Here is a 13,462-nt window from a genome sequence, read left to right on the forward strand (position 1 = left end):
CTTCACCATTTTCAACTCCAGGAAAAGCCACAACTGGTACACTAGCCAAAAGGGTAAGGGTTCCCCTGAATGCAGAGTCCACCTACTGATCAAGGAGGAACTGTGAATTCAGAAGAACTTCCAGGTCATAGACCTCCTTCAAGGAGAGGGCCATCCCTGTTTAGGGGAAGAAAAGGAGACCAGTGATTTTTCAACAGCCACTCTGTAGTGTTTAAACTTGGTTCATCCAATCCAGTCTTTCACAGTCTCTAAACCCTGGGTGAAGACTTCAACAGAACTAGCTCTTTAAAGGTAGTAAGTATTGTCCCATCTCCAAAAAAATAATAATTGATCACCTCCTGAATCTAATTGTCTCTTCCCCTGAAGCATAAAGGAGCCAGGTGGGGCAAGAGTCCAGTCACAAGAGGCAGAGCTTATAATACAGCATACCGTATCCACTTTTTCATTAAAATCCACAAACTCAAATGAATCCCAAATGACCTTTAAAATGCTATCCCAGTCACCTCATTGAACTCAGTCTACATGCTGTCCAAACTTGGGTAAATTAATCAGCAAAATGTTCTTCAGACATGTCATAACAGCCTGCAGGCAGCTCTTCATCCCTGTCCTTCCCTTAGAGCAGTGTTCCTCAACCTTGACAACATTAAGATGTGTGGACTTCAACTCCTGGAATTCCCCAGCCAGCATGGCTGGCTGGGGAATTCTGGGAGTTGAAGTCCACACATCTTAACATTGCCAAGGTTGAGAAACATTTCCTTAGAGGGAAAGGGACACCGACATTCTACCAATGCAGTAAAAGTAAGGAAATAATGATACTTCACCACTCTTATCAGCACGGTATAGGTGTGAACCTGGGCTTACAGTATATCTCTGCTCGGTTATATTCACTTTTGGTCTTATGCTACTGGCAGTTAAGTATCACTTCTGCCATATATCAAGGTGCTCCCTGGGTTCAACAGACAGAGAGTCTGCTTAGATGCAGTCTCATCCTGCACCCTCACAAGCTCTATAGTCTAGAAGTCCACAAGCCCTCACTCAAAACCAAGAAGATCCATTAAACATCTGGGGTAGACACCCTAATCAATCCCCTATCCTTGTGGAGGTCACAGCTAGCACTAAGCCTTGTGGTAATCTGGAAGTGATCTGGCAATGGTAGACAAGTATTCACAATATCCTCTATTTTGAGATCATGTGCCATCTGCTCCAAGGTAGAGACTAGATCTAAGTGTGACCATCTTGTGTGCATAGCTTGAGATCACCTGAGACAAGCCTATGGTTGCCATGGTGGTCATGAACTCCTGCATTCTCCTTAAACAGCCCCCCGCCCAGTGCATGGCAGTTGACAGTACAAGCAGCTGGAATCCTTCCTCTACCACCAGCCCAGTCATGAGATCTAGGAGTTCAGGAAGGGACCCCAATGGCCAGGAGGATGAGCAGCACATCAAAAATACCCAAGCTGGCATATGGACCCTCACATCTGGTGACCTGTGGAGCACAACATTTGGTCATCACTGAGGTGTTCTGTAAGATCAGAGGTATCCTTGCTCCCCAGCCTTAGAGATGTGGCTGTTACAACAGCTGAACTCCCCAAAGGTGTGGAAAACCTGCTGTAGTTTATTCTACCCAGACCCTGAAGCATTCAGGGTTAGGGGCTGTAATCAGAAACAGACTCTTTGGAATGTCAGCAGTCCAAACCAAGAATTCAGGGTAAATTCTCAAAATAAAATATCAAAAGCAAGGAAGTAAAGGGGTCTGGCAGCAGCACTTTGAGGCTTGTTCTCCTCCTCTTGCATCAACAGTCTCAATGTGCATTTCAGCCTCAGCTGTGAGCCTATAGGCAATTCCTTACTAGGGAAGTCTCTGGCCCCTCCCTTTCCTCTAAGTAAGGCTTTCCAGTATGAGGAACCAGCTCCATTCTGTGCCTGGAAAATGAGCTGAGTCCTGGCCAGGCAGCATAAAAGGTGGGGGGAGTCTGTTTATGCAGGCCTGATAAGTGTAATTCCAGCAGGCACTTCCTCCACAAGCTTCTCTTTATTGTCCTCCAATTTCTGCTGCCTCCCACAGCTGCCCTTTCCTTAGCCCATCCTTTATGCGTAGCAAGCACTGAGTCTGCAGGCACTTACAGTCAGGAGCTGTGGCTTACTCACAAGGAGGCTGGTGTATTCCCTTCACACTGCTGTAAGTTCTGTTGCCAATTTCAGTGCAATCCAAGAACTTCTGTGTGTTTGTATAGCCTCCCAATCTGGCCCATGGCCAGGGTCAGTCCATTGCTTCTCTCTCCTGTACCTTCTGTACTTCTCTGCAGAAGTCTGTAACTTCTTCACCATCCTCTATCCCATTTTCTCTTAACAACTTCTTCTCCACTGTCAATCCATTGACATACAAGTCTTCCATTTTTAATCATCTTCAGTCTCTCCAGTTTTCTTCTCTCAAAATTGTCTAACTCTCCATTATCCAAACAAAATTCTGCTCAAACATCGCTCAGTAACAACACAAACTGATGCTGGTTAAAGTAAGTATCTGACTAGATGTCATTCTTAATGCTCCATTTTATCTCCCCCTTTCCTGTGTGTGTGTGTGTGTTGTGTATGCATGCCTATGCACAGACACCTTTACAAAAGGCGTTAAGGAACAAAACAGAACATGATGAGATGTGATAAAGCAGTGCCCTCTGCTGGGCAGCTGGGAGGGCTTTGCAAAGACCATCAAGCACCCCATAGCACTCTTCGGACTAAAACTGTTGGAGTAGAAAGCAGTCTGCTTGCTGAGTCTTTACTGCATGCAGCCTTTTGTTGCATTACAGTAGACATTGTTGCCAGGTTGGCTTTTGTTTTGTTTGCAGGTTCTTCTTACCTCTAGAAATATTTCATTTGCAAAGGTCCTCTTGAGACATACTGTGCTAGGAATTGCAGTCTTATTTAAAGTTTCCTCTTTCAGCATTCTTAAAGGACATAGTCATATTGCGCATCTACAAATCTGCTTGCACTGCTACATGTTTGGTAGCTGTTGGAAAGAAAGAGGTCCAAGGGAAAGTACCCTGAAATCCAGCCCAGTAGGGAGCCTTTAGTCTAAACTGCAATAGGCAGCTGGTCATGTTCGGGACTTGTGAGTTAACATAACAACATGCTGTACATATTCAAAAGTGCCACGGAGTGCTGTTTGTTAACACCAGGCCATGACAGTATGGCACCCACAGCAAACACAATAACCTTGGAGGGTAAAATCATCCCTTGAAATCTCTTCATTGGATTCCAGTTGATTGAGATCTGGATTTTCTTTTAAAAAAGAGAGCACAGACTTCTGGTGGGGACAAGGCAGACTGAACAGCTGTGCCTGCAAGCTCTGTGGGTAGAACTGGCTTCGTGGCAGTTTTTTCAGGCTCAGGCTGGTTTCTCCTGCAGTCCAGGAGCATTTTTCCAGATCAAAGAAAATGCTCGGAATCAACCCATTTGTCCTCTGGACAGCAAATTGCAGCCAGGAGATCGTAAACAGCATTCACGATCGACAGGTAAGAGTTTGCCAGGAGGCTGGGATGTCACCATTTCCAAGCCGCACTGCAGCCTTAAAGGGACATTAAGTCCAGCCACCCCATTTCTAAAGCACGATAGATAGATGATATAGATAGATAGATGATAGATAGATAGATGATAGATAGATAGATGATAGATAGATAGATAGATAGATAGATAGATAGTATTTCTACCCTAAGAGAGGCTTTCTACATTAAGGAGAAACAATCTCTCTTGGTGCTCATCGTTTTTTTGTGACTAATTTTTTTAAAAATTATTTTTAAGTTTTGGATTTTGCTTTCCATCCAATACTAAGGAAGGTTGAGAGTATATTATCGTCTCCCTGTCATTATTTTTGTGCTAATTTTGAAGGTTTTACCATCTTCCTATACATTGAATCTGCCGTTCTGAACTTTTATTTTCCTGCTGCTACTTTCTCTGGGAACTCTTATCTTGCCTTCAGTTTGTAAACTCAGTCTGGAAACTTTCCATTATCTTTTACTTTTGCCAGTTAAGTATCTAGGGGGCGCCATAATTTACTGTGTGAGACATGGAGGATCTCAGTCAGGCTCTCTCCTACTTCCATGAAGATATTAAGCAGATTTTTTTCTGATTCCTGCCCAGTTATTATGCAAGACATTCAGAACATTGTGTAAAATACGTGGTCTAAAATGTGCCATCTGGTTGGGGATGTTGGGGATGAAACTGAAGAATCTAACAGCCATGGAAATGTCTCTTCGAAGAGTGAGATGGGGCTTCTGTTGACATGCCAGACGAAATTGACAATGCTGAAATGAAGAACTTAAAGGGAGAAATTGAGCTGCAAGACATGAGTGAATTTGACTTTCTGATGGAATGTTATGGAAAAGAAGGGGTATTATGTATGGGAGGTTTTCTGAAGAGAAGTCTGTGTTTGTGAGGGGAGCAGTTGGGCTGTTTGGTTTCTTCAAGAAAAAAGCTCTGTGCATTGTGGGGATATGTAAATGCTTTGGCCTGTTTTGAAGTGGGTCAAGGGGCTAAAAATATTTATCTGGATGGTCTTTTGGCTTTGGAGGATTTTATTTATCGTTAATGATTGGAATTATGATTATTTTGGTTTTTTAAAAAAATAATTCATGTTTCTTGCATTATTAATTATAATGGCAAACAATTTATATGTTTTTTTTTAATTTTTTGATCTTTATTATAGTAGACAGGAATATATAGAATAGTAGTAGGAAGGGAATAATTAAGTAATTGTTATTTTGGGGGGGAGTTGATTAGGTGACTTATACTTTCTTTTCTTTTAATATAAAGGGAGGGAGCAATGGTATTTAGTGATTTTTATAATGTGCTAAGGGTTTGACTTGTAGAAATAATGCGATTTTGGTTTAATATAGAGTAAGGGATTTATTATAGAAAATTGTTGTATATCCTTGATGTTTAAAGTCAGAAGTCACTTCTTACTGTAATCTATTTAAAACATTTTTCTCTTGTGTTTTCACACTTTTTTTAGTTCTTTTTTGTAGTTTTTTGTTTTTCTGTCTCTTTTAACTTTTTCTGAAACTTAATAAACTTCATTTTAAAAAAGTGAGTGCAGTAATAGAGTCAATCATGTCAAAATACACTTAAAGAAAAGTTCAGCTCCAGCCAATGAAAATATTGAGACAGTTTTTCTTACAGAGGGAGATGGGGGCTTCACAATTACAGCTGTACCCAAGACACAAAGATTGAAACTGTAAAGAGAGTGCCAAAGCCTACTCAGGGATGTAGAAGAATGGCTGCTTACTCTGGAGCGGGCTCTGAGGAGCTCCCTCCACAGCTCCAGGGAGGGCTTATATCCAGCTGAAGTCCTGCTGTCTATCTTTTCACAGGCTCATTTTCAAAGGGCATCGCTGAAGGAGAAGTGGACCCTTCCTTTGGCCCTCTGGAAGCAATACGGCTCTCCATCCAGACTGACTCTCCTGTATGGATAATCTTGAGTGAGGTAATTGGCCATTCTGGTCAAGTTAGTAAAGGGGGAGGGGGCAGCAGCAAGTATGAACACTGACTGTTTTGTCCCATGAGGCCCTTTCAGTTGCAGGCTTACCTGACTGCACAATAAGGAGCTATTGTTTAATAGTTCCAGCCATGTGCTAAAGCATCTAAAATTGCATCTCTTTATTTCTTCATGCACAGTGTTTTCAGTCATGGCTAGTAAATGCCACTGCCAAAGGCTCAGGACAGGTCCAAAAGTCACAGTGTCTCATGGAGGCCTCAGCTGCTGTGAGTGCTTGGCAGCAACACACAGCTGCCCTTGGGATATACAGGTAGTCCTCGTTTACTGGCCACTCATTCAGTGACAATTCAAAGTTATGACAGTGCTGAAAAAGGAGAAGTTCTGGCCATCCCAGCACCCCCATGTCATGTGATTGTGATCTGGGTGCTGGCAGCCGGCTCGCACTTAGTTTCAGTGTCCTGTAGTAACATGATTGCCATTTGCGACCTTCCTTGCTGGCCTCCCCCTGCTGGCTTCCGACAAGCAAACTCAGTGGGGAAGCTGGCAGGAAAGGGTGCAAGGTGCTCCAGTAAGTCACTCGCACCCTCCCCTGCCCAACAGCAGCCACCCTCAGCCCCGCCATTCTCGCGCCGCCTTGCCTGACTGCCAGCCTGCTTGCAAACTGCCTAGGACTTGCTTAACGACTCACAATCCTCATTTAACAATGGCAATGGGAAGTGCTGGGATTGCCATCACTAAGCAATGCGGTCGCGTGATGTTGTGCTTTATGACTGCATCGCTTAGTGACAGAAATTCCAGTTCTAATTACTGTCGTTAAACAAGGACTATCCATATGTACTGAAGTGGTATATAGTATTCGTCCTCAAGCATCCTCTACGGCTCTAGGTAGATGTTTCTGCTGATGCATTCACAGATCCACTTTTATTTTAGCTTTTAAATGGTTATGAATGTGACCCTCCAAGGTATTAAAAAACAGTGTACTCTTGCTTGCTTCCTTATCTTAGAAAATGCAGCCTACCTGGAATGATCACAGGCAGAATTAATGCAGAAAGATTTAACAGTAAGGTCTTCTAGATGGCACATTTTCTCACACAACGGCATAAACCAGGGATTCCTAAACTGTAGGTCATAACTCCATGGGTGGTTATGAGCAAATTAGAGGGGTGGGGTCCCGGTTTTCTAGGCAGCCAGGAGGGTTGAAAGGGGGAAGGACTGGGAGTGCAGCTTCCTTAGAGCAATGATTCTCAGGGAAGGCACCTGAGCAACGTAGCTGATCAGGAGGCGAAAGGGGCGCTTCCTTGAAGCCAGGAAGAGAGTGTGGCACTGAGCTCACCACTTTGGAAAGCTGCTGGTAAAAACAGCATGCCCACTCAACCACTTCTGATCCCCTTGCTTGGCAGCTACTTTCACCAACATGAAGGTGCAGGGTGGCAGGAGTAGCAGGCAGACCCCACTCAGCAGCCACCACACACTGAGCCCCTGCAGCTCTAGAGAACCAGATGCCTAGTGCCCCAGGAGAAGCCCCCTTGTCTCTGCTGGCTTGGCAGCTCAGCCACATTCTCCTCCAGTGTTTGGCAGTCCTCTTCCAGTCCCTCTCCCTTTGCCAGTTGCAGGCCTTGGAAGTTCCCAAAGCTGACACAGCTGCCATCTTCCTGTAGCAAAGAGAATCCAGTCCCTGCTGTAGGAAGTTCCTTTGCTTCTCAAAGAAGGCTCTCCAGACTTGCCCCTAGAAACTAGAAGGAGCCTCCTAAGATCCATTCCCTCCTGTGAGGGTCACTGAAGCCATTGGGTCACTATGGCTAGCATCTACAAGAACGTCCCTCACCTTCCTCTCTTGGCTTTGAAGATTCTTACTAAATTGCCAAGCAGGAACTTGGCAGGAAGGACTTTGCCTCCAAGGACAGAAAGCCTGGTTGCTCACTCCATGTGGCAATTTGCAAGCAGCGGTTTGTGGGCAAGGGAAGTGCACTGTTTCTTAGGGGCAGCTTCATCAGCTGACATGCCATCAGAGGCTACTTTGCCTTCGAGGAGTGAGGCTTCAGCAGCAGCTTCCCCTCCAAGCGGCTGGCTTCCAGGTGTTCCAGGCAATGTCCCAATCCCATCATGCCCAGACAGCTAATGGGAATTGGCACCTTAAGCTTCTGGAATGCATGCAAAAGGACCACACAACTAGAGAAGGTTTAATCCTTCCAGCAGCTATTGGTAGTCTAATAATATCAGTAGTAGGATTATAACACTTGGGGGTTACTCAGTTGCTCTTGATAGTCTGTTGTTGTTATAGGGAGTCACAGTACCATAAAGTTTAAGAACTACTCCTATAAATCAAACAACAGCTATAGGAAAGGCCTTGAGTAAACCAGGACATCATAGTAAGCCATTATGTGCTTCATTTGTGATGTTAGGTGAACACAACCACTGTGGCTTGTAATCATGGTTTATGATTCAGCATGTTCTGCAAACAACCAGTGTTTGGATCCATTTTAGGGTTTACAGTGGTCTTGAAGGCCACATAATTCTGTCAGACAGTGAAATCCTTCCACATCAAATGGAAAGAGATAACTTGTAGTTTGAACTGTGGTTTTGTCATGCCGTTTACTCATGAGAGAGGTAATTTATAACCCCAAAAGCAGGCTGGTTGAACTCTGATCAGTTTTCTTTTGTATTCATGTACTTTCAGATATTCCTGAAAAAAGCTGACTGATCTTGAAGATATAGGGAGTAACATATCCAATAGCTTTTTAGCTCTTCCATTCTTCTGTGACAGTGAAGGTGCAGCAGAGTGAGTGGGCTACTTCTAAAGCAAAGCTAAATGCGTAAAGAGCACCTGCTGCCCCAAGAACAAGAAGGAAAAGCTTGTGGTGAAATTCGATAGAGCCTTGGAGTTTTCCTACCATTCTTAAATGGAGAAGAGAAGAATTTTTCACACATAGGTGCTGGGACTCAATTACAAGAAGCACCATTGCTGGCTTATCTCACAGTCAGCTGCCTTTGCAGCTAGAAAACAAATATTCAAACAAATGAGTCTAGAGATGAACTTTCTGCGTAGAAGACTTGTTTTTTGTTCCCTTGAGTAAGGACCACATTGTTCCTATATTTCTTCCTTCCTCCCTTGACATTGGTCCAGAATGTATCATTAAAAGGCACATTTAGAAGTGCAGGTTTATGGAATGTGAACCTAACAAAAGGGAAACTTGACAGTTGAGCACTTATGGAAAAGAACCAAGATGTAATAATTCTTGACCTCCAATCCTTTCAATGAGTAACATGTGCTCTAATCCACACCTGAGGACTAAATGTGAAGGAGAGCCATTCTTAAAAATTGTGGAGGTGGCAGATGGCAGGGATATGAAAAATACCATGCTAGACCCGCTATAGAGAGCCAGTTTGGTGTAAGGGTTAAGGCACCAGGCTAGAAACCAGGAGACCGTGAGGTCTAGTCCCACCTTAGGCACAAGGCCAGCTGGGGGACCAGCTTGGGCCAGTCACTCTCTCAGCCCTAGGAAGGAGGCAATGGCAAACTACTTCTGAGAAACCTTGCCAAGAAAACTGCAGGGACTTGTCCAGGCAGTCTCTGAGAATCGGACACAATTGAAAGGATCAAAACAAAAGACCTGCCATGGTTAAACTTGCCTCTTTCATACAGTACAATACATGTTAAAGTCTCCAGTCTCTTCATGCCTTAGGAATCAGTGCAAAGTTTACCCTTTTAAAACCATCTCTCTGTAATGTACTGGTTGGTGTGAATTTTGAAAAAGAAAAAAAAACTTGTAGGCCAGTTCTCAAAGGATAGGGGTTAGAATATAATTTAAAACAAAACCCCAATGTCTCTAGCTATACACTGGAATGCATTATACTACTTTCATGTGCTGTATTTTTTATTATTGTATACATTTGATTTTTTTTCAAGTGTGTGTGTATATACACACATACATACAAAGATAAAGATAAAGTTTTTATATATATATATATATATATATATATATATATATATATATATATATATATATTAAATAAAGGTACACTGTAGAAAGTGTTTTACTGCATTTTCCTTAAGCAGAGAAATCTGACAAACTGAAAATATTTTGCAGGTATATTATAAGTATGTGAATGATTTGTCTTTTTGCATGAAGGTATAGCTATAGCCAAGAGATATTTTTGCAAGGGGGAAAAGGTCTATTAAAAGCAAAACTTAGCCATTTCCTCTGCATGCCAGTGTCTGTGCAATACAAAGAATATTAGCATACCCAAACTGGGCATTTCACTTCCTTAAAGATTCCCATTATAAACCAGAAGACAGGTGTTTTGTCCCCTAATAAATGTTTTTTGTTTTGTTTCATAATTTATAATTCATCTTTCCTAGGCCATGAATGTGCAGACTCTTTCTTACTTTGCAGCCTTGTTGGATCCAGCCAGATGCCCACCTCATCCAGTCTATGGGGCAATGGGAAGAGCTTTCCTCTCAGATTGCAGGATGTTTATCTTCCATGAATGTTACTGATCTTTTCAACCAATTTAAGCAAAGCAATCCAACAGGCCTACAATCTGTTGAGTCTTTACAGTGGTGCCTTTTCAGTCCTTTGGCAAGCAGATGATTTTAGAGACATGGAACATATTTTATTAGAAAAGCTGCAACTTCACTTCTGATTTCTTTTAAAATTCCTAAGTTAATACCATCTGAATCTGGTGATTTGTTTTCAATTTGTCAAAAAGACCTAGAACTGCAACTCCCAACTTAACATTGAGAAATGTCAGTATACCTTTAGGCATTTTTAGGCCACTCGCTAGGCTTTCTGTTTCAGTTGCTGTTTCAGACTTTTTACATTTCTAAGATATTATTTTAATTAAAAGAAATGGGAAATTGGCATGCTCTGAAATACACAGCCAGCCTCCAGCATCACCTTTATTTCCAGAGTCCCCCCCTGGGCCTTAAATGGACCTGAAAAGGCAGAGGTAAGCAGGAGCAGCAGCAGGAGCATACAGGTGGCAGGTAGTAGTCTGGTAAATCTGAGCTTTGGACCTGGTTATATTCTTTGTGGCAGATATTCAGTGGTGTGTTTTGTCAGTAATAAGACTGACCAGTATGAATATGGGCTGCTGCAATTCAGACCAGCTGAAGTTTGCTGGGCAGTCAAGGGCAGCCCCATATAGAGCGAATTACAGTAATTCTAACAAGAGATGACCAGGGTATGACTGACTCTCCTCACTAGAGCTGGTCCTCGGATTGTGACCACTCATTCATTGACCATTCGAAGTTACAACAGCTCTGAATGAGGGGGACTTAATGACCAGTCCTTGGAGTTCTGGCCATTGCAGTGTCCCCACATTCACGTGATCACAACCTCGGTGCTCAGGTGCCAGGCTCACGATTATCACATTGCAGCAAGCCATGGTCACATAATTGCCATTTGCAACCTTCCCTGATGGTTTCCCACAAGCAAAGTCAAAGGGGAAGCCAGCAGGGAAGGTCGCAAGTCACTCCACTGCTTTTTCTCCTGAGGAACTCCACCACAGAGTACAAGATCCCAGGGATCTCACACTCCACAGCACCCCCACCCAACTGTACTCTGTAGCAGCTCCCACCAGCCCACCCATGCTCCATAGTACCGGCCTGCAGCACCGCTTGCTTAGGACTCCAGGCACGTGAGGTCCTCTCTTAACGACCCAGATGGTCTCTGGGTTACAATGGTAACGGATTGCTATCACTTTACGACCACATCGCTTAGCAGTGGAAATTCTGGTCCCAATTGCTGTTGTAATCCGAAGATTACCTGTACATCCTGTTCCAGGTAACTAGCTGTCCTGTTTGAGTTACATCTATTTTTGGAGTCAAAGGTAATAAGCACACCAGTATGGGTAATCAAAGTTTTATTCCAAGGCAATATAAGAAACAAGGGAAAAAAACAATTGAATACAGCTTATGAAGAGTATAAGGCTAACATCTAGGAAGCAATGAAATCTTACAAAGAGTATAATACTAATATCTAAGACAAAGAAGCCTTGTACCCCTTCTGCCAGTCAGGAAATCTCTCCAAGCCAGCAAGTATACAGCGACTGCCAGGTTAAGTCTGCCCTGAAGTTCCACCCTCCAGGGGCTTCTGACTGGTTTATGTAGATCATAGGCAATGATCACACCTACGGTGTATGTCTGCTCATCTCTGCCAAGGACAGGGTGGATTGGTGTATCTTATCAACATATCCACCTGCCCTTGCCAAGAACAACAAGAAGAAGTTTATCTCATCTTATCCTTGAAAAGCTTCACTTACCTACACCAAGAACAAGGCCACACTAAGGGCAAAGGGTGCCTTGTTTATACCAGGTGGTTCTAGCCACGAACAGAGCAGGTTGTACCACCATACCCAGATATTGCATGCCAAGGATGAGACAAGATAAACGGAATAGAAGTTTGAGGTTAACTGATCTAGTGTGCTAAATACTCAAATATAGTTCACTTTGCAGCTATTATACGGAAATACAGAATTTGGCACATATCACTGTCCATTTCTATCATGCCAATCTTCCAGTAGGACCTCCATCACTACACTGGCAATTAGCTTAAGCTAAGCAAAGGCTTTCCTAGCCATGGCATCCAACTGCTCCTCTAGTAGGTGCTATGAATTCAGGAGGACTCCCAGGTTGCCAGTCTGCTCGCTCTCTGACAACACAACTTCAGTAAGCTTAAAAATGTTACAATCCCAGAAACCACTGGCTTCTAAATTAGCAGCCACCCCACCTTGTTTTGGTGGATTCTGAGCCTCTTTCTCCCCATCTAGAAGCCTCCAGCTTCCAGGCACTGGTCAGGACATCTTCCGCATCCTCCATTTGCCTAAAATGGAGATGTGCAACTGGGGATTGTCAGTATATTGATGATACCACATGCTGAACTTACATGACTTCCTCTGACTTCACGTAGTAAACAGGAGAGGAAAGCAGCCTAAGCCCTGTGTCTCTCCATAACAGACATCCTAGGCCCTGACTCTTCCCCCATCATAGACTGGATCCACCCAGTTATGTAGGATGGAGCTATAGTTAAATGGTATCTACAATTCCCAACCTTTTAACTGTTTTGCAATACAAATACAAAAGAGAAAAATAAGAATAAAATCAAGACAATTAGAATTATAATGGAGACAAAATCAGCTTAATAGTTGAAAGGTATAGTAAAAGAGTATCTTCCTAAATACTGGGAGAGAGTGGCAAACACACCTCCCTGAGAATAGTAGTCCTTTAGCTACAGAGATCTTCCAGGTCAAGGGAGGGCTTTTTCAATAAAAGTCTTTTAACTGCTTCTTTAAGCAGGCAGGAAAATATTCCATTCTCAAGGAGGTATTATTTCCTGTATCCATTAGACAGTCCCATCCTGAGAAAATTAATGGTTACCCTCTTCAACTGTAGCTTTTCATTGGCTGCTGGGTATGTTATAGGGTTTGTCAATAAGATGACGTATCAATTGATGGTTGGACCAAAACCTTACTCATTTCTTAGGTTCCATACTTTGCATACTTTTCTCATATCTGGATTCTTCTACTAAGACATAAAGTTGCCTACTCCAAGCATTCTCTTCTTGGCACTAAGTTAAATCTATTTATCTAGGTTGGACTATACCTTTCAGTTGGAGCCTCAGAAGCCTTTGGTTTAAGATTAGAAATTAGAAACAGAATAAAATAATTCTATAACAACAAAAAAAGCAAAATATAAGATGACTATGGTCAAAATATATTGTCAGTAATATACAGTATATCAAAACTAACTAAAGCAGTTGTCCACTGTTATAGAAATTGTGTACAATTTTGAGTTAAATCACACTTTTTTTTCTCCTTATATAAAATAACATTTTCCTCTGTAACAGAGTGCAATATTAAAATACAATCATGTGAGAAAACTAATAACAAGAAGTTAGACCTGAAGGGTCAGTTTAAGGAGAGATCATCATGGAGAAAATGTCAGTCAGTCTCAGCTTGTAGTGGTCACTACAAG

The 13,462-nt window shown here is 42.7% G+C and overlaps 1 protein-coding gene across 2 annotated transcripts in view; it reads left to right on the forward strand.

The window, feature by feature from the left end:
* Positions 1-8,644, forward strand: part of MGAT4B (alpha-1,3-mannosyl-glycoprotein 4-beta-N-acetylglucosaminyltransferase B) — a 127,208-nt gene extending 118,564 nt beyond the window's left edge. For both annotated transcript variants that reach the window (XM_063292237.1, XM_063292236.1), the window contains exons 14-15: positions 5,363-5,475; positions 8,165-8,644. In XM_063292237.1, coding sequence (XP_063148307.1) covers positions 5,363-5,475; positions 8,165-8,188 — 137 coding nt within the window. In that variant the 3' untranslated portion in view covers positions 8,189-8,644. The remainder of the gene's footprint in view (positions 1-5,362; positions 5,476-8,164) is intronic.
* Positions 8,645-13,462: the final 4,818 nt, after the last annotated feature.

This window comes from Candoia aspera, chromosome 2 (assembly GCF_035149785.1).
Source record: "Candoia aspera isolate rCanAsp1 chromosome 2, rCanAsp1.hap2, whole genome shotgun sequence".
NCBI classification, from domain to species: Eukaryota; Metazoa; Chordata; class Lepidosauria; order Squamata; family Boidae; genus Candoia; species Candoia aspera.